General features: G+C 40.8%; 1 protein-coding gene and 1 long non-coding RNA gene across 2 annotated transcripts; both read right to left on the reverse strand.

The window, feature by feature from the left end:
- Nucleotides 1-1,729: 1,729 nt before the first annotated feature.
- On the reverse strand, nucleotides 1,730-2,546 carry LOC311047480. Its single transcript, XR_014600998.1, has 3 exons — nucleotides 2,466-2,546; nucleotides 2,121-2,363; nucleotides 1,730-1,835 (listed from the first exon to the last, which is right to left on the reverse strand). It is a non-coding gene; the product is annotated as an uncharacterized lncRNA (long non-coding RNA).
- Nucleotides 2,547-4,829: 2,283 nt separating this feature from the next.
- LOC311047046 (uncharacterized protein) lies at nucleotides 4,830-15,202 on the reverse strand (the record flags this gene model as incomplete). Its single annotated transcript, XM_084059629.1, has 3 exons — nucleotides 4,830-4,850; nucleotides 9,385-10,241; nucleotides 14,698-15,202. The coding sequence occupies 3 exons, from the start codon at nucleotides 15,200-15,202 to the stop codon at nucleotides 4,830-4,832; spliced, it is 1,383 nt and encodes a 460-aa protein (XP_083915755.1).
- Between the last annotated feature and the right edge of the window lie 7,562 nt (nucleotides 15,203-22,764).

Raw genomic sequence — 22,764 nt, forward strand, 5'->3', positions numbered from 1 at the left:
TGACAGAGAATGCTGCCTGAACAGAGCTGCTGGCCACACCAACTCAACCCACTGAGAAGTTACTGTGCTCAGCAGAGGCGCTAACACATTTCTAACAAATCAAATGATACATCTCAACCTGAAAATAAAATTACAACTTACTTTCATATTCCACACTAAAACCAAATACAAAGATTATAACGATTTGATTAGATCTTTTAAAAATACTACCATTTTCATAGTCAGAGTGATTGATTACTGGTACTTCATAGCCACTTGTGTTGTCTAAAGGTAAAAAAAGAAAAGAAAAAGATAATCATTAATGTGGTGCTTATTTTTGGTCACTGTCCCACTTTAGTTAAGTACTCTACTAATTAGGAATAGTGAAAACAAAACAAACAGACAGACTTTAATGTATTTCCAAAAATGACATTTCATTGTTTAATGAATGAAGACGTATTTTTAATTTGTTGTTAAGTTATTCATTTAGATTTAAATTAGATTAGTAACCTTCCGCTTCTACCCCGGATTTGAACGTGGTTTCCTGCTCAAATGCTGGCACTTGCTAAAATGTCTAAAAAAATCAAATGATACATCTCAACCTGAAAATAAATGACAGCTAACATTAATATTCCACAATAAAACCAAACACATTGATTATAACAATTTGATTGGATCTTTAAATCGTATATACTGTACCTGTACCATTTTCATAATCATGATTGATTACTTCATAGACGCTTGTGTTGCCTAAAGGTAAACAAATAATCATTGATGTGGTGCTTATTTTTTTTCATTGTCATGGTTCCAATTCAAGTTAATTATTCTACTATTTAGTAATAATGAACACAAAACAAAATGACAGACTTCAATTTCAGTCCGAAACGGACATTCATTGTTTAATCAAAGAAGAAAATGTATTGTTCATTTTAGGTTAGATGCAAATTAGAACCAGTTGTCAGAATCAACATAATTGGTTCAGACTGACCGTGCTGCAGTGGGCAGTACACAGCATCAGAAGCCCCACTTTGATTGGTCATCTGGAGTCCAGCTGAGTCCTGATTGGTTACCTGAGACTGAACAGGTCTGTAATTCAAAGACACATAATTTAATATACATGGGCTAGAAAACCAGATGGAATCTACTACTGTCATGTTGTCATCTAGACAGAGATCAATATTGTACTTACCTGCCACAGCATGGGCCTGTAAATTAGAAATAAATAAATCATTGATTATTCATATTTCTATGCCATGGTACACAGTATCTTTTAACCCATTACAACCGGGAAAGCATCTGTGTCATTTAGATTTTAGCTATATATGTATGTGGAAACCTTATATGTCCAAAACTGTAACTTTTCAGGATTCAAATTCAAAAGTAGCAAAAGTAGCAGATCTACAAGCTCAAAATATGTTGTTTTGCGCCGCGTTGCGAACTTGTAGATCTGCTACTTTATATGTTTTTTGTGTAACACTGTAGTTTGATCAAGTATAAGACGTTAATTTAAGGGGGGAAAAAATAGGCTTCTGCCCAACAGCAACGATATATAGGTTTTTCAGAAAACTGTTAGGATTTAGAAGGCATTTGTAGAATCGGCCTCATGTCTTAATGGGTTAAGGAGAGTTATTCTGAGTATGTAATGTATAGATGTAATCGTCTAATGTAGAAGTTCTCACCTTTAGATGTTCTATATCGACACAGCAGGAGCAGAAGGATGGACAGTAGAATCACAACTAGTCCTACAATCACTACCACTACATGTGGAGAACCAGGTTCCACAGAGCCAGGCAGAGAAGGTTGAGCAGATTCAGTCACTGAAAGTTCAGTGGATCCAGTGACAGAACGTTGAGAAACTATGACGACAATGGACATATCATTTTAAATGAATATAATTAGTAATAGAACAGCTCATTTTAGCACTTAGGTTATAGAGTATGCTTCAAACTATTGGGTTTAATAACCTGGGAGACCACTGTATTGTCTCCTAGTCTTTTTTTGTAATTGATAATAATAATAATAATAATAAGGGTAATAATAGTAATAATAATAATAATAATAATAATAATAATTTAGTAATTCAGTAAGGAGGAGTTAGTGTCAGATAATGACAGAACAGTAATACATAAATGTGTGCGTACCTCTCACTGTCATCCAGCTCTGTGGTGACTCTCCTCCAGAATATTTACACTTGTAGAAGCCCTCATCAGACTTAGATACAGCAGGTATGATCATCTCTCCATTGGTTTTACTTTGGACCAGTTCTTCATTTCTATAAAAGTCCACGTTTGAGAGAGACGAGCGACTGTCGTGTTTGCATTGAAGAGAGACAGAATGTCCCTCAGTCACAGGGTGGACAGGACTCACCAGGATGACAGAACCATCTGTAAAACATTTAAAAAGTAAAAGAAAAACAGGTCCACATGTTAGGATTCACACTGAACCACAAAACCATATTACATTGTTAATAAAGTAATCAGACTCACAATGTATTGTGATGTTGACAGCATTGCTGTACTCCCCCAGTCCACACTCACACCAGTACACCCTGGTGACACTGTCACCTCGATTGAATGTAATGGGTTCCTCAGGGTACGTTGTCACTTTACATTCAGTAGAGATTCCCTCACAGCTCAGTGGGAGAAGCTTATACTCAGATAAGAAGTGCTGAGTTCGGTTAGAACTCACTTTGAGGGAAACTGAAGAATGGACATCTAAAACACAACACAGGAACAGAGGTCAAATAAAGAGCAGTGCATATAGTGACATGGTGACTCAAACTCAAGAAAGGTGAGAACTAGATCAGAGAATGTGAGAGAGAGAAAATGGGAGGAATTGTGAGTAAGTAGGTTGTCTAGAGAAAACAACCTAGTAGAAATAACAATGATTTAGGACTCAAACTCACCACCAGACCAGACAAACTGAGGTACACTGTAACTAGTGTGATAAACTGGGTATCCTCTCCCAGCTTCACACACATATCCTCCTGTGCCTGTAGGACCATGCATGATGTAGGAACCTCCTACAGTTCCATAGTGGCTACCAGATAAGAGCTCATAAGCGTAGTAGTGGTGTGATGGAATAGCCCTGTACCAGTAGAACCTCCAGCTTTCAGATGATTCTTTAACATCACAGCTCAGAGTCACTGAGGCTCCAGGACTCAACCATTGAGGAGACACACTCAGAACAGGCTGAGGTTTGTCTGTTGGAAAGCACATTTCTCTGGATTATAAACATGGTTTACTGTACTGGTATGTCATATTTATGTATGTTTCATGCAATGTCTGGTATCTCAAAATATATTGGACGTATTGCCTCGAAACTTGTTGCGTGTATTCATGGTACTATTTCAACATCAGCATCCCTGGAAAAGGCAACACCAGAGCCCTCTTCTCTCTTCTCAGCCACCTAATACAACCACCCAGCACCCTCCTTACCTACAGTACTACAACAACACAGCACCCTCCCTGCACCTACAGTATTACAACCACCCAGCAGAAAAGTGAGTAACAAACTCTTTATTTATTGGTAAAAAAATATATTTTTAAGATCATGTTAATAACATAATGATATAAAGAACTTACTGAGACACTATTCTAAAGTCTGTTCATCATTAATTACTGTTTACAAGAGTTATTTTATAAATTGACAGCTAATTATTATCAAATGTTTGATTTGCAAAGGTCAGTTAATAGTTCATAATGATGGGACATTTATTCTAAAGTATCTACGATTCTTCATTTATATGTACTAACAATGTGTTGCATGTTGGGCCGCTGTTTCAAACCTGATAACCAATGGTACACATCACAATGAACCATTATCTGACAGACAGTACTAGTGAACTATTCCCTATAGTATGCCGGGGGCTGCTCTGCCGTGTCATCAATAATTCATGATTGTTTAAATGTGAATATTACATGATCAGTTTCCTCAAATTGAAACGTAAGCCTTGGTGAGCAGGGTCTTATCGGACAAGCGAGTTCAGGTTATTAATATCTCATAGGTACACAACCTATTTTTGAAACTAGTTAAAAAAATATATGCTGATATGCCCAGAGAGACATGGGATATAGCTCTACCATGCGAATGTATTAATTTAAACATTTCTATGGTAAATAAATATTCACAGCAATAAAAAGAGTTACTGATCAAATAATTACTAGTAATACTGAAAATACTGATTGATATAGATAATTACTCCCTGAAAACAACCAGCTGGCCATTCAGAGCTTGACCATCGCTACTATAACTATGCTGCAGTCATGTTGTAGTGTTTTTCATTAAGGACATTAACTGGCATTAATATGTCAAATATGTCACATTAATAGAAAATAGAAAAGTTTTGAAAAGCTTTGTTCATCAAAAAATTATTTCCAAAATGCATTTAGTATTTTTTGAATTAAAATGTCAACATAAGAACTCTCACCACCCTTTTACAGCATATCCTGGTAATTCATGTGTGGAAAAACTAAAAGATCTATTGTACATGCTTTACTCTTTTATGGGCAGAGAACCATAATTAAAAGCGTTCGTATATGAGTGCTATCTTAAACATAATGGCAGTGATTTATAAGTATAATGATATGACTTACCTGATACAATCAAAGTGACTTCATTACTTTCTTTTCTGACCTGCATCTCTTTATGAACACCTGTACACTGGAATTCACCACTGTCAATTGACTCTGCTTTAAATGTAAAGTTATTGCGAACACTGTTTGTGATATATTCAAAACCATCTTTCTTGTATATGTTATACCACCAGTCAGTGTTCTTTCCTTCTCTCATGTCACATGTGAATGTAACAGTCTCTCCAGTAAATAACTGGGACCATTTGGGTTCCAGGGTCAGAACAGCATCTGGCTCCTCTACACAAACACATAGAACACAAACACATACGTAGAATCAAACCAAATGCTATAGAACAGCCTGTCTGTCACTAATTCACAGTAACAAGCAAGTTGAGTACAGATGTGCCACTTCAAAACTTCACACGTTACTGTTCTCTCCCTGAAAGTGCCCTGAAAATGCATGCATTTCCTCCCTTTTCTGCCCTTAAAATGCACTGTTTTGCCCCTGAAAAGAAGTTGTCACTACACCCCCCCATTTTTCCCTTCAACAGACATCCATATACATGAGAACAAAAGAATGTGTGTTGAAGGTGGTGTCAGACTCATTATGAGGCGAAAGGTGATTTGACCAGTTGCTCAAATTAATTAGCATCATAAAAGCAGTGATCATCAAAATAATTCACCATTTTAAATGCCCTTTTTTGTCCCTCTTATTGCCCTGGGAATCCCCTGAAAATGTACTGTCTTGGCGATGGCAGGACATGTGAAGTTTTAAAGTGGCACATCTCTACATGTATAATATACTGATGAACTGATCATTAATAAGACAGGAAAGATGACTTCTATACAGATCTTTACATGGAGACTTCAGGATACAGACTACACAACAAGTTGCAGTGAGCTAGGCATAGGCAGTATCACTTATCAAGGTGACAGACAAACACAATTCCATGTTAAAGCCACAAGGTGGCAGCAAAAGATCACACTATCACAAGATGCACAAAACATGACTATACATAATAGTAAACTGCTATGCTTGCTTACTTGAGTTGATTGAGAGAATGAAATGTGTGGCAAATATGACTCTTGAGTGAATAAAGATAATTGATATTAAATCAATATTTACCATGACTGTGTCCATTGGAGATGAAGCTACTCAACACTGAAAAACATGTTATAAGACAATATTATCAAGCTATGCATACATATCTGTATTTATGATATTATTTATTTTTGATAATTGTTTTCAGGTTGAATTAAATACAACATGAGTTACAAACACAAGGTTTGACCTCATGCTATGTGACGTACATAGTCTAGCTTTGCAGAGCCACCATTTTCTTTCATTATAATGGTTAAAATACTACTGTAGCTCATTATTTCTAGTAATAGTGATATACTCACAGAGGAGAACGCAAGGAAAGATACGAGCCATCTCTGCTGTGATGAACGTCTCTGAAATACCTTTATACTTCCTGTTCACACTAACTTTATATATTTGATGTGAGACAGGGAAATAGGAGGGTGATGGTGTGTGTGTGTGTGTGTGTGTGTGTGTGTGTGTGTGTGTGTGTGTGTGTGTGTGTGTGTGTGTGTGTGTGTGTGTGTGTGTGTGTGTGTGTGTGTGTGTGTGTGTGTGTGTGTGTGTGTGTGTGTGTGTGCAGCGGGGGGGTTTGTACACCCATGTCATGAGCTCATCATTTTTTTCTCCAACTTCTTCTTTAGTAAATGTCGTGGCCCACTGTCGTTTCATCCAGTATTACATTTTTTTGTAAATCCACACGTTCTTGAGTTATCTTGTTCACAGACACACCTACCTACAGACAGACAGACAGACAGACAGACAGACAGACAGACAGACAGACAGACAGACAGACGTGATACCAGTAAAATACCCTGCCTGTCACACATTGATTTCACATGTATGTTTTAGAATATCAAAATGACGAGGGAGTGAAATCAGTGTCTCTAATATTCCAAGGACAATAAGTTGATGTCAAAGACCTTATGATTCATGTTATGGTAGAACTATTATTTAATAAATATTAAAGACCTAGTACTAGTGTTCAAAAAAATATTTGATGTCCAGTGTGATATGTTGACATGCAGCAAACCCAGTCATCATCTGTTGACTAGTTCTATAATGTTTTAAAGACATTAAACAGCATTATGAGTGAAAACAGTCTATTATAATAACCTACAATCTACATTGAAGACTACAGGCTGTATTAAAGTCCTCACTGTCCACAAAGGAAACAGCCTGCTGTGTTTCCAAACCACAAGCACACATCACTAGTGGTCATGTTTCCTTTTGATACTTAAGTTTGTGTTTATGCATGTATGAGTTTCTGTCTGCGTGCATACATTGGTGTGGGTGTGCATGTACTGTTCATGCATGCTCTGTGCGCTACTACCAAATATATAGTCAGTAGGCCTAATACAGAGCATGCGTGGATGACATCTAGAAGTATGAACCATGCACACAGCAGCTTCAAGCACCTCAAAGTATGCAATTTGTATGAATACTTTTTTATTTTTGCAAAACATGTTTTGTTTGTTTTTCTTCTCACTATTGATGCTATATTTTGTAGATTTGTTACATCTTTCTTATTTTGTATTATTGATGATGACGAGGAACCAAAACCAAATCATTTTACTTTTGTGTAAAATTGCACTGTACTATGCACTGTATGTAAGATAGAACAGTAACAGTCTTGAGTGGTGAACATGCACACCAGAGGGGACAATGCAGTATAAATACTAATAACCATAAGAGCTAAAGAGTTACAACGCTGAATGACAGGAAGACAGACGTCTCTGTAGAACCACAGTGCTGTGGTCTCATCACTTTGTCAAACACAAGAAACAGGAAACTGTTTTCTGACTCATGGAGGCATAGCATGGAGATATACAGAGGTGGAAGAAGTACTCACATATTTACTTAAGTAAAAGTAGCAATACCACAATATAGTTATGTAAAAGGTGTTCAATATGTTACTTGAGTAAAAGTACAAAAGTATTGGCATCAAAATATACTTAAGTATCAAAAGTAAAAGTACTAAAATGTTTGAAAATAGCCGATCTACAAGCTCACAATGCGTCGCGATGCAACGAGCTGTGAGTAAAATCCCCAGAAGCAAAGATTTGAGTTAAAAATGTTCATTTTAAAAATATACATTTTCAAAAGATTTACACACATTTTCATGATTTTTTAAAAATAGCAGATCTACAAGCTCATAGCGCGGCACTCAGTGCCGCGCTATGAGCTTGTAGATCTGCTATTTTTGAATAGCCCAAAGAAATCTAAAAATGACTCACAGATGCGATCTTGGTCTAAATGGGTTAAATAACTGTTTAGGGATTCGAGGTTTTGCTGACTCCTGTAAAACGTTGGAGTAACAGCATGGATTACATCGTGGAACGCTTCAGTGTCTTCTACGAACAGGTCAGAGATTAAAGGGATCATACAAACATGTCCCTATAGTTGTTTGTCTGTTGTTTGGCTTTTTCTCCTGTGAATTCGTATTAGTCGCCTATTATTTGTTACTCCTATAGCTGTATCAATTTCCTTTCTGTGTCTGCCCTGTGTTCATAACTGTACTGCCTTGAACGACTGAATTAAAGGTCTATCTATCTAAAGAATTTCAGATACATTTTAAGGACATAACTCTGTTCAGAATGTGCGCACATGACGCAGTCAGTGTACTGTAGACTATTTTGTAACATTGTTAGAATTCTTTTACTTGAGTAAAAGTACAAAAGTATTAGCATCAAAATATACTTAAATTACCAAAAGTAAAAGTATTAAAATGATTGAAAATAGCAGAGCTTGTAGATTGGTAGTATAAAAATAGGGCTAAAGTGGTTAATGTATGTTTTATAATATAATGATTTATATCAGCAAAGTAACTAGTAACTAAAGTTTTCAAATACTTGAAGTAGAGTAAAAGTACAATCTAGTGGAGTAGAAGTAAAAGTATTGAAAATTGGCAATACTCCACTAAAGTAAAAAATAGCTCAAGATTTTACTTAATACAGTACTTGAATTCTACAAACGTTTAAAAAAATATATATGTCTCATATATAGCTTATATTATGTCCACATATATGCCACATATATGGATACATATGTACATATATGTAGAGACATATGCAGGCGGCCAAATCCGAACATGTCACATATATATATATGTGCATATATATATAAAAATATATGTTCATATATAAATCGCCTATGCATACTAGTTTATCTGCCCCTCAGAGAACAGTCTTGCATGTGTCAATAATTGCTATACTTTCATTGAGATGCATGTGTTTCTGGTCGTAAATTCTGGTTGGAGTAGTTGTACTGTAGCTTGTAATTTTATGGTGTGGGGGGGGCCCAGCAATAACATAAGCAAAGGGGCCTCAGCCACCCTAAATCCAGCCCTGTCTACACCTGTTAAAAGCTCTTTCACCATGCTAGGCAGTCCAAGTGCTGAGGGCCTAGCTAGATTTCTATAGTATACGTGGTTTCTGGTGCTCTTTCTTAATCCCTGTACAGTGTGTGTGTGTGTGTGCGTGTGCGTGTGCGTGTGCGTGTGCGTGTGCGTGTGCGTGTGGGTGTGGGGGTGTGTGTGTGTGTGTGTGTGTGTGTGTGTGTGTGTGTGTGTGTGTGTGCGTGTGTGTGTGTTCATTATCTTGGTTAAAAGGATGAAACAGAGCATCAAGGGCTAAAATCACATCAAATAGCATCAGATATAAAATCACATAGTGCAGGTAATCTCATTTAAGATTGTTTGCTGTACGGGTTAGTCTGTGCAGCTGCGTCCATGCTCCATCATCTCAATACTTTTGTCTTCAGCATCCCTATTCTTGCTAGGGCCTTGTCCACACTGGGGATCAGCTTTTCATGAAAATCCCACAGCCTGGTGTCAACGTGCAGCTGCTCTTTGTTCTTTTGGCCGGTATGTGTTTGATTGCGGACGTGAATGACCCGACCCACATCTGAAGGGACCAAGAAGGTTTTCCCGAAGTTCTTGAGCACTCCGTGCACTGATGTTTGCTCCACCATCCTTGGCTGAACTATCATCTTGTAGCGGCGGAGGTCATAACTCATTTGATCTTCACGATAGATGTGCTCCAGAATATTTGTTCCTGGCACCCCTTCCCACTGGGGCAGGTGGAACTTTCCACTGGGCTCAAAGTGGAAACTTGGATATAAATGAGTCTGAAAAAGGAACACCCCTGCCTTTGGTTCCTGCTGTTGGAGCTGGTCCATCAGGGCCATTAGGCTGTTTTGCCGGTACGGTACTATAATCTCATATATGTCATGCAACAAGACATAGCGAGAGCGGTCCATGTATCTGTACATGCAGTCATTGAGTGTGGTCAGCTGGCCAAAGTAATGCAGATCCCCTCCACCCACTTTATACTGCCATCCCTGCCGCGATGGTTTGAGATGCTTTTCTATAGGCCAGGGAACCATCTCTACCAAACCCTCCCGGCTGTAACTGTGTAGCAAGCGGTCGAGATCTGGACCACAGCTGGTGTTGTAGATCACCACCCTGCCCACGCCGAGCAGCCTGTACATCTCTATTGCCTGTGTGTATTGAAGCACATTGTTGTAGTCTCCATACAGGGTGGAGATGCAGACTGTGAAGTTAAACTGGGGCTTTATCTCCTCTGTCCCGCTGCTCTCTTGGTTACCTATAATCAGAATCAGCTTCATTGTCACATCACAGGGTTACAGAAGTAAAACAATTGTTCTATCGTTTTTGTTATTTCTAGTGTCCGACCGATATGGCCTTATTTGGTCACATTGGATCATATCGTATCGGTGACATTTCTCCCCGATATGAAAAAGGAAAAAATGATTTATTTCAGAGATGCACCGATCAATCGGCCGCCGATCAAAATAGCAGGTTTTATATCAAACCTGCCGCATCGGTGACCGGCCCGGTCACTGTCATAAATTCTGATTTTATGCCGGTCAAATTGATACTGCATGGGCACTGCACAGCAACAGCATGATGGTCAAGTCGTGCGAGTAGACTCAGTAAACATTAGCATGTTGAGATAGTGACAGCCTATACAGATGGTGCTGATTACCTTTGAAATATAAGGATACATATATCGAATATATATATTATGGAATATATTATATTCCATAATGCTGGCCGCAGTTATAGCCTAGTCAATGCTGTGACTGTCGGTCCGTCAATCACGGAGAATTTAAAGGCAGTAACAGTGTATCACCAGGCTTCTCAGACGGTCCATGCAGTTGAAGTTACTTTTACTTTCAGTGACAGATTTGTTTTGCAAATGCTGTTGCATGCTACAGAAAGAAACAGCCAATAAGTGTCCCTTTTATTGTAGCCAGTTCTAGTTTGTGTGTGTGTGTGTGTGTGTGTGTGTGTGTGTGTGTGTGTGTGTGTGTGTGTGTGTGTGTGTGTGTGTGTGTGTGTGTGTGTGTGTGTGTGTGTGTGTGTGTGTGTGTGTGTGTGTGTGCGCGCGCGCGCGCGCGTGCGTGGCTTCCAACAACATCCATCCATCATCCATAATTCATGTGTTGTTGTCGTTGTGGAAACGCCCAACTTTTGGCCCCTCCTGTTGTGTGTTCGTGTGTATCTGATGCAAAAAGGGGAGTGTGTGTGTGTGTGTGTGTGTGTGTGTGTGTGTGTGTGTGTGTGTGTGTGTGTGTGTGTGTGTGTGTGTGTGTGTGTGTGTGTGTGTGTGTGTGTGTGTGTGTGTGTGTGTGTGTGCGCGCGCGTGCGTGCGTGGCTTCCAACAACATCCATCCATCATCCATAATTCATGTGGTGTTGTTGTTGTGGAAACGCCCAACTTTTGGCCCCTCCTGTTGTGTGTTCGTGTGTATCTGATGCAAAAAGGGGAGTGTGTGTGTGTGTGTGTGTGTGTGTGTGTGTGCGTGCGTGCGTGCGGTGTGTGTGTGTGTGTGTGTGTGTGTGTGTGTGTGTGTGTGTGCGTGCGTGATTTGAAATCAAATGAAAATGAGATTTCCGGAGGCTACATAAATGATGGATGATGGATAGATGGATGATATCATGATCACAACACCTTTTTGAGTTGCTGTTGGAAGCCGTGCACGCGCACGCACGCACGCACGCACGCACACACACACACACACACACACACACACACACACACACACACACACACACACACACACACACACACACACACACACACACACACACACACACACACACACACACACACACACACACACATCAAATGAAAATGAGATTTCCGGAGGGAGGGTTTACGAGGCTATATAATTTATGTGCCTACAGACGTCTTGTCATCTATCCAGCTGTAGCCTATTAAGGCTTGTTAAGACTCATCCAAAAATTTAACAAAGTCCACTGAGCAACAGAGAGTAGTGTAACATTTTAAGTCCCAGAGGTTGAAACGAGCCAAAATAGTGACATAAGGTAATTTTTGCCTTTGAAATCATTGAAAGGCAAGAGACTAGAGTGACATGTCCTGCTATGTGTCTGAATGGGAAAACCTTATTTATTTATTTTTGCTTTTAGTCAAAACAAGATAATATTGTTTTTCTTTGTTTGTAAAAAAAAAAGATTTTTAAAATAATAATTGTAATAACTGATCTCAATATGGACCCATACGTTTTGCCATAATCATGCAGCCCTATAACAGTGACAGCCATGACAGTAATGGTACTAATTACTTAATTATATAGGCTACAGTAGTATTCTTTTTTAAATTCTTCTTATTGTCTCCGCCAGGCCGAAAGGCATGGCGAGAGAGTATGTTTTACCCCCTGTCCGTCTGTCCGTCCGTCCCTGTGTCTGTCTGTGAACAGCTAATCTCCGGCACCGTGAGCCCGGCCGCTGCGAAACTGTGCACACACACTCCCTGGATGCCAAGGCCTAACCTCTGCCCCGAACTTTTCAGATTGGCCTGTCATAGCGCCACCAGGAGGCCGATTTGTGCAAAACAGATTTTGTCCAAAACCTCACGCAAATCGGTACACAGTATCTATATAGTCATTTGATCAACACGGATCTGTCCGATTTTCTCTTGATTGGCTAAGATTGTCTTCCAAAGTTGTCAGGATTGGTTCGTTTTGAACAAAATGCCTCAAATCATCAACGCAGCATGCGATTGCCGTGAAATTGTGTGCATACCTTCCCACTAGGCCAAGGAAGAAATGCCACACTTTTCACAATGGCTTGTTATAGCGTCACCAGCAGGTCTAATTTAGCAAAACACATTTTTTTGAACAAAATGCCTCAAATCATGAATGCAGTGTCCGATTGAAAGGCGAAAGAGGAAGAAATGGCACCCTTTTCACATTGGCCTATTATAGCGCCACCAGGAGGCCACAATACCTGACCTGGCGGAGACCTGTGCTCCGAGGAGCACTTTTTCTAGTTTTTGTAATCACTTTAGGCCTTTCGTTACATAGTTAGGGCATCAATATTATAGCCATATCATGATATTAGACTGGATATCATCTGTGATTTTGGATATTGTACTATTGTGATATGGCATAAGTGTTCTTTTCCTGGTTTCATCTTATTGGTATTCTGTATTGGCGAATACACAAAATTCGTCCTGAAAGAAATCTAGTTAGATTTCCAGTTCTTAGATAGAACATCGGTCTCGGTAAAACCGGTATATCGGCAGGTCAGACTTATAAAAAAACGGTCAAGGATTTTTCAATCGGTGCATGTCTAATTTATTTTAATTTTTATCTTGTTTTTTGCTGCGCAAAAAAAGCCAAACTGAGCTTTCCTTTAAGCACTACAACTTCTGCAGCTGCATCCATCATGTTGAGAATTAGCATCAAAGCCCTAATGATAACAAAAATGAGACTTTATTTTGTAAACATTAATATTTCTGAATAAAGACATTGGTTCAAGAAAGCAGCTGTCTGTACTACTGTTAATGTGACTGTACCATTGCATAATCATATCGGTGCAAAATCGTTGCACAATCCACACAGAAAAGGCCTGTTTTCATTCCAGCTCAACAATGCACTATATCGGTTGCATATCGGTTATCAGTGATTGCCCCCTCTCTAAAATCGGTTATTGGTATCAGTCACAAAAATCTATATCGGTCGGACACAAGTTATTTCCATAGAAAAAATAAAGGATAGAAGAAGGGGAGGGGGGGGGGCAAGGCGGAAGAGAGATCAATCAAAGAAAACAAACAAATTCTCTACATATTTACCAGTGGTGGAAAGTAACTAAGTACATTTACTTAAGTACTGTACTTTACTTGAGTATTTCCAATTTCCAATACTTTTACTTCTACTCCACTACATCTCAGAGGCAAATATTGTACTTTTACTCCACTATAATTATTTGAAAACTTTAGTTACTAGTTACTTTGCAGATATAAATGATTATATTATGAAAGATACAAAATAGCCGATCTACAAGCTCACAACGTGTCACATTGCATGAGCTTGTAGATCTGCTATTTTCAAATATTGTAGTACTTTTATTTTTGGTACTTTAAGTACATTTTGATACCAATACTTTTGTACTTTTACTCAAGTACATTTTTAATTCTGGACTTTTACTTGTAACAGAGTATTTCCATATCGCAGTATTGGCACTTTTACTTAAGTAAAGAATTTGAGTACTTTTTCCACCACTGATATTTACACATAGTACATGAGATAAGATCTAAAGGTGCGTGAGCATAGCAGCAGATGAATACTGTACATGATATACTATGGACATTAGCTAAGGTGCGAAAAAAAAGTCAGTTACCTATAGGTAGGGCTGTCACGATTACAAATTTAAGTTGGCGATTAATTGTCACTCAAATAATTGCGATTAATAATTTCATTGTGTTTGGCTTTGGAACATTGGGACATTTGAATACAAATACAATTTCTGTTTGCCTTTTAGGCTTCATAACTAAAAAGTGCACAGGGCAGATATGACAAATAACTGAAATATACAAAGAGATTATTGTCATATTTAATAATTGTATACATGTAAAATAGCAGAAATTGCTGATCTACAGGCTTACAACGCGTCACAAAGTTGTAAGCTTGTAGATCTGCTATTTCTGCTTTTTTTTAGTATTTGAAAATGTGTGAACATTTTTCAACATGGAAACGATTATGACGATTATGCAATAATTGTAATAGGCCTACCTATAGGGAGAAAGATCTGCTGCAGTGCTTCCATGCTGTCTGGATGAATGGACAGGGTGACGTGGCTGGCTTTGCACCCTGCGGGGATCCGACACATGACATCCATAGTCTCAAAGGGAAAATCAAAACTGTTGACGGGTACAAACCCAGCCGGAGTGCTGTTGTGCATGGAAAAGTTGCCATTACAACAACAGAAAACACAGTGAAGGGGTACGATTGAGTCTCTCCTGAATATGCCAATGATGCGTAAATCCCAGCCTTTCACCCTGCGATCCATGTAGGCTGAGACCAGAAAGTGCTTGGTGTTGTTCAGAGGGGTGATGCTCTGGGCAGTGGTACGGCAGGGACACAGGGTTTGGTCCAGACGCGGACACAGGGTTTGGTCCAGACGCGGGGTCAGGATGAGTCTGTGCGTCCCTGGGAATCTCATGATGATGATGATGATGCTGGCAGTAACAAAGAAGAGGATAAACCTCAGTCTCCGTTTATCTTTACAGTTAATCATCATGCCGTAGACAGGAATGATCCCAAACCAAGTCTTGAAGTGAAGTCTCTTATTCCCAGCACTGTTGCTGTTGTTGTGAAATGCCCAACTTTTGGCCCCTCCTGTTCGTATTAGTCGGGGATCCACCGCCCCAAAAGCTCTTGAAAATGGGTTGAACCTGTGATGTCATGCTATACTTTCTTTTGGTGTTTTTTCTATTAATTTGGTCATTAAGGTCCACAGAATGAGAGGCCTGCTCTGCCGGAAACATCGCGAAAAAAAGTTATGGCCATTTTTGTATAATGAAGCCTTTATTTTTTTGCCCATTTTCGCCTATTGTAAAAAACTAGGTTTCTTTTTTTAAAGTGCTCAGTAGGTTGTGTAGGCTGTCAATAAATGATTCCCAGATACACAGAACACATATGTGAACAACACCAACTCCAAAAATACACTCACAAAGCCTTTCCAAATGATTTATAGACATTTTTTGTACCAAAAATGCACCCGTTTTTTGCATTTTCCCCAATATTTTCATCTTTACTTCAATAGTAATCAACTTTGCCATGGGTTATGACATCAGCCAATGTCTCATTCTTTTCACCAATCTTTATAGTCATTCCACAAACAAAATATATTAAAATCAACCCTAAATTAAAGGAACTGTGGTGACTTTATTACCCTTATGCTCAAAATTCCCAGAATTTTGAGCCAGCCTATTACAGCCTAGTCCAGCCTATTAAAGCCTAGTACAGCCTAATCCAACCTATTACAGCCTAGTCCAGCCTAGTTCCGCCTATTACAGCCTAGTCCAGCATATTACAGCCTAGTCCAGCATAGTCCAGCCTATTATAGCCTAGTCCAGCCCAGTCCAGCCTATTACAGCCTAGTCCAGCCTATTACAACCTAGTCCAGCATAGTCCAGCCTATTATAGCCTAGTCCAGCCTAGTCCCACCTATTATAGCCTAGTCCAGCCTATTACAGCCTAGTCCAGCCTAGTCCAACCTATTAAAGCCTAGTCCAGCTTAGTCCCGCCTATTACAGCCTAGTCCAGCCTATTACAGTTTAGTCCAGCCTATTACAGCTTAGTCCAGCCTATTACAGCCTAGTCCAGCCTATTACAGTTTAGTCCAGCCTATTACAGCTTAGTCCAGCCTATTACAGCCTAGTCCAGCCTAGTACAGCCTAGTACAACCTAGTCTTAACTAGTCCAGTCTGTTCCATGCTAGTAAAGCCTATATCGCCCTCCCCTAGTCTGTTCCATCAAAAGGCTGGACTAGGCTAGACCTGGGTGTACTAGGCTTCACTGTACTAGACTCTACTGGTCTCTAATAGACTGTTTTAAATTCCAATAGGCTGTGCTGGTCCGTACTAGGCTCTATTAGGCTGTAAAAGGCAGATCTGTACTATGGTCTACAAGAGTTTGTGCACACACAAGCTATTGCCCGTGTACACAGTGGTTAATCCCAATGGTCTGAGTATCTACAGGGCTGACAAGGGACTAGTACAGCCTAATAGAGCCTATTAGAGTCTGGTACAGCCTAGTACAACCTAGTCTAGCCTAGTCCAGCCTGTTCCATGCTAGTATAGCCTATACCACCCTAGTCTGTTCTCCCAAAAGGCTGGACTAGTCATGGGTGTACTAGGCTGTACTGTACTAGACTCTACTGGTCTCTAATAGGCTGTTTTAAGCTCTAGTAGGCTGTGCTGGGCTGTGCTCCTATAAGAGGGTTTAGGACCTGTTGTATATTTCATAACATAACATACAAATCTAAAGCCACGTGTTAGAATTACTATAAGATTACAAGTCTACTTTGGACTGTACAGACAGAGGAGTGTATTCAGACAGAGAGGTGGCTGCTGGCCCTGGCTGGGTGGGGGAACAATTAGCATTCCTATTGTTTTACCTAGGAGACAGAGCGTCTATGCATTTGTCATCAAGGCACCCTTCCCTTCCTGGCTCTATACAGTTGCAAAGTAGGGGGCCAGGGGAGCTGGGGTCCCACCTTTCAGGGCCGACACACCCCAATATGTACCTCCTCTTATTCTCAATGTGACCACCACTGCTATAAAAGATGGGCTGAAATGTAACTAACGGTGTGTGCCACTCAGAGGCCGAAGGGCCGATGGTGGGGGGTGCAATACGTTAGTCCGACAGGGCATTCCTCCGACAGCGCATGCCTCCGACGTTTCCAATACTAACCCTATACCAAACCCGAACCCTAACCCTAACCGCACACGGATGCCACATAGTCGGAGAAATGGGATGTCGGGTTATCGTATGCCTCCCGATGGTGGGGACCTCAGGGTCTCCATAGAAAGCTGTGTGTACTCTGTGCTATGCTATGCAATAAATCGGAACTAAGCAAGAAACCTCACTGCCTGGAGTGATGCCTCAATTCATTATCCAACCATTCATACACATCTCTGGAACATCAAACTGACTACAATATGGCGTTGTTGGCAACCACAAAAGTGCAGTAGAACCTTTAATTCTGTGGTTTTCAGATACCACAGACCCATCCGTGGTGAAAGTTTTTCTTTCCGTCGTGAAAATCTGTCTTTCGCTGTGACGCCATGCTGTGGAAAACATGCCCATAGGCTAAGCTTTACAGGACGTGCTGTGATTGGCTAGCGAGACACATGATGCAATTAACTTCAAACTTCGCAGACGCACTGTGATTGGCTAGCGAGACGCATGATGAAATTAATAATAATGTAAAAAATGTTTAAACTAAAGTTATCAAAATATTTGCTGATATATATTTGAAAAGAATAAGTCATTGACTGATGTCATGACCCATGGCACACATTTCTTTTGTGGGGGAACAGGTGTGTTCAAGAAGTGAAAAAGGCTCTGGGAATTTTGAGCATAAGGGTAATAAAGTCACCACAGTTCCTTTAATTTAGGGCTGATTTTAATTAAAAAAAATTGTGGAATGACTATAAAGATTGATTAAAAGAATGAGACATTGGCTGATGTCATAACCCATAGCAAAGTTGATTACTATTGAAGTAAAGATGAAAGTATTGGGGAAAATGCAAAAAACGGGTGCATTTTTGGTACCAAAAATGTCTATAAATCATTTGGAAAGGCTTTGTGAGTGTATTTTTGGACTTGGTGTTGTTCACATAATGTGTTCTGTGTATCTGGGAATCATTTATTGACAGCCTACTGAGCACTTTAAGAAAAGAAACCTAGTTTTTTACTATAGGCGAAAATGGGCAAAATAATAAAGGCTTCATTATACAAAAATGGCCATAACTTTTTTTCGCGATGTTTCCGGCAGAGCAGGCCTCTCATTCTGTGGACCTTAATGACCAAATTAATAGAAAAAATCACACCCAGTGTGAAGTGGGCGGTGTGTGGTCATCACAACATGACTCACTTTAAAAAAAGTATAAATGACTTTTTTTAAAGTCCATACTGCTATTCATAGGGCTGCACATGTGTCATGTGTTTCGCTAGCCAATCACAGTCCTGAATTTGCAAAGTCAGCCAATCACAGTTAGTGGTGATGACACTAGCTGTAATGTGATTGGCTGATATGAAAAAAGTATCGATTTGCATTAACAATGGAAGGGTTAGGGGGTACACAAATTTTTTGGTCGGTGTCCAAAACTCACTTATAGGGGGCGGCTACACCGCCCCAAAAACACACAAAAAAGGTATAGCATGACATCACAGGTCCTCTCAAATTTTCGGTGACTGGATCCCCGACTATATGTTTAGAATGCAAAAAGGCGTGTGTGTGTGGTGTGTGGTGTGTGGGTGTGTGTGTGAATCTGCTAAATTACTGTAATGTAATGTAATGTGTGTGTGGTTGTGCGGGTGTGTGTGTGTGTGTGTGTGTGTGTGTGTGTGTGTGTGTGTGTGTGTGTGTGTGTGTGTGTGTGTGTGTGTGTGTGTGTGTGTGTGTGTGTGTGTGTGTGTGCATAGGCAGAGTTTCACATTCGTGAATTGTCAATTCCGAGCTTGGGCATGTCAATTCCGAGCTCAAAACAAAATCTAAAGGCTTCACAACTTGTTATTCCACTGTTAGTGGAGAGCACAGCTGCCAAGTCTCACCTTTTGAGAGTGCGGAGTCACGCAATTTAACCTCTTCACACGCCATTTCACAAGCTTTTTCCCCCCTCTCACTGCTCTCATTTTATCGTTACACATGAAAATAAGACCCTTCACAGCTAATAGAGAATTAACCGAATTAAAGTAACAAAAACCCGAAATAAAAGGGGAAAAATACACAAAAAAAACGTGCATGTGTGGTCCGCGTGCATGTGATGACACTAAAGTCTCACTCCTAGATTTTCCTGAAACTTGGCAGCCCTGGTGGAGAGGTTAAGCAACATTTATGCATGACGCATAGGTCCCCTTCAATTGTTTGAGTAATGAATACGAGTACAAGTACAAGTTTGTTAATATGTTTTAGACTTTAAAGGTTTCATGACGTTCATTTTTACAACACATTCAAAGTCTTTGTCATGGTCCTTCAAATGTGTACAAAACGTTTTAACTGAAAATTCCACTCCAGTGATCCACTGTAGGTGTTTTTCTCTCACATTTCTAAAGCCTTTTCAACTGCAATGTCAAAAGTAATCTTTGCCACTAGAGGTCGCAGTTGACATATTTGCCTGTCAATCATCAGCTCTGCTCCACCCACCTAAACCCTCAACCCCTCCCCCGAACCCTCAACCCCTCTAAATTAACACTATGAATCGAGGGTTATGCTGAAAAAATAACTCCACAAACATGAACAATATTCATACAAAAGTTACTGTCACTGATGAACTATATGAACAATTCAGCATATTACTCTACAACAGTGGGATCTAACCTTCTTGCCCTGATCACATTGACAAAAAACAATCTTTGCAAGAACAGCCACAACAACCACCCAGCCTGCCCTAACAATCCAGTATGAATTAATGGTTAACAAAGTAAAATGAGCAGTTTCAGTTTAAGTAGCCTTAGATAAAGACTCTCGTAGATGTATTTTATCGATTTTGAAATCATTTATCTCTACGAGAGTCTAAGTCTAAGTCCTTTAACAGGTCAGTTCATGAAAGTCCTTGCGGTCTTGTTTCCAATGAGAGCCTGTGAGCAATTAGGGGTTAAGAGTCTTGCTCAGGGACAAATTTCATTTCATCGACACATTTGCTGGCCTGGTCTGGAATCGTACCTGGGGCAACCAGGGCCTCTGGCTCCCTAGGCTGTCTCACTAACCACTCAGCTATGGCCGCCCCATAAGTAGTCTTATCTACTTTATTCAAAAAATAAGTGTTTTAATCCCGTCTGTGGCCAAACGCCATTTCCCCCCCTCGTTTACTTCCTGTTTACATTGAGTGTAACGGGGGGTTCGCACAACAACGGCTGATAAGTCTATTGAGAATTACCGAGCCATTCCAGGTGGAAAACGGAACACTCGTCCCAAAACACACTGCCCCATTTTTTTTTCGCAGACCGAGGCCGCCGGTTTAGACGTGGGGCAGGGTGTTTCAGGACGACGGTTCTTGTTCTATTACATTTCTGAATGGAGAGGTGCTCGTCTCTGTGCAATGGAGAACCGGTTTGAAGGCGAAACCTTTCTAATGGCCACTCATTAACAATTCGGCCCAATGCAAATGAGCCCCATTTGAAAACTAAAGGAGACTTAAAGGGTGAGGGGCTGCTAATGTTGTTATGTTGATTTTTTTCCCCCTGGGGGAGCAGGGTTTTACAGACCGGGCCATGGCCTCGTTGGCCCCAATGAGAATACGCCTCTGATCCATGGTCTGGACTCTGGAGAGGGCACCTTTTTTACCAACGGGTGAAAGGGCAGGGGCTCAAGCCCCCTTTCATGTCTATGTGACTGACTGACGGCGCACGCTCTGCTGCGACGACACGGGTCTGTTCGCTTATGTGTTTAGTTTTTGTTTAGTCTTTTAGTTTGTTTAACGTTGCGTCCTGTCTTTCTGTCTGAGTCCCCACTATCTGGCTAAACGCACATCATGCTGGACATGTACAGAATAACCTGGATTATATTTATAATCCTCTGGATCATTAATGACAGCTCCGCGGTGGCCCCCGAGCCTAGCCTAGTGTTAGCAACGGGGGTTAGCGGTGGCTATGGAGGAACACTCAGCTACACCTACAGCCGGGATGATCTTCTCCAACTACGGTCCTCTATCCTCTGCAAAATGGGACCGGTGGGTATACCACCGGAGATCCGTCCAAGGAAAAGGGGGAGACGGGGGGGTGTCCGTACCAGACTGAGGAAGCGTCACTTCAGACCCCATCTCCCCTCCATCATCTTGGCCAATGTTTGCTCTCTGAGGAACAAGATGGACTTATTACACGCCCGTGCCGTCTGGAGAGAGCCTACAAGGAGGCTTGTATCATCGTCTTGACTGAAACCTGGCTCGATGAGGACATATTGGACTCTGCTGTCAGCCTGGACGGTTTCACCGTCATACGGGCAGACAGGACAGATCAGTCGGACAAGGATGGTGGCGGGGGGGGGGGTCTGCATCTATGTGAACAACAGGTGGTGTAACAACATCAAGATCCACAACACAGTCTGTACACCTAACATGGAGATGCTAACCCTGTCACTTCGCCCTTTCTATCTCCCAAGAGAATTCCCAACTGTGGTCATCGGGTGTGTTTACATCCATCCCAAAGCCAACTGTAGGATAGCAGCAGAGCAGGTAGCCGAGGCAGCTAACTCTCTGATGGCTAGGTACCCTGAAGCCCCGGTGTTCTTTATGGGAGATTATAACAGCTGTAGACTCGAGGGGGTTTTGCCCTCTTTCCATCAATATGTGGACGTTCCCACGAGGAAAGAACGTACCTTGGATTCATGTTATGGAAATATTGATGATGCTTTTAGTGCGAGAGCGCACTCTCCACTCGGACGCTCAGACCACAACATTGTCTTTCTGCTTCCGCACTACAAGCTGGAGCTGAAGCGATCCAAACCGCAGACCCACTGCGCCCCCCAGTGGTCGGAGGACGCAATCGCACAGCTGCAGGGCTCTCTGGCATGCACGGACTGGGACGTCTTCCAAGGCGACTTGGATGAGAAGGTTTCCGTGATCACCGACTACATCAAGTTCTGTATCACCACCACTATACCCACAAAGACAATAAAAAAATACCCAAACTCCAAACCATGGATTACTCCTCATATTAAACATAGTCTCAGAGAAAAGCAGAGGGCATTTCAACGCCAGGATTGGGCCGCCCTCAAAATTATCGATGGGCAAATTAAGAATGAAATTCTTAATGCAAAACTCAAATACAAAAACAGTCTAGCTTTCAATAAAGTCAAAATTATAACCGGTGGTGAGACAAGACAAAATAACTGTACAACTCCAGATCCTACCACTTTTGCAAATACACTGAATACTTTTTATAAACGGTTTGACAGTCAGGACTACTCTGCTGCCTGTGAGGAACTATTGGGAGCCCTCCCCTTCCAGGAGCCTTCACATCCCCCCTTCACCCAGGAGGATGTACGACAGCTGCTGGCCAGGTGTAAGCCTGGCAAGGCACCAGGGCCGTATGGCATCTCGGCGAAGGCGCTCAAGCTCTGTGCCATGGAGC

Source organism: Gymnoscopelus microlampas (genome assembly GCF_963454915.1).
Source record: "Gymnoscopelus microlampas genome assembly, chromosome: 6".
Lineage (NCBI taxonomy): Eukaryota > Metazoa > Chordata > Actinopteri > Myctophiformes > Myctophidae > Gymnoscopelus > Gymnoscopelus microlampas.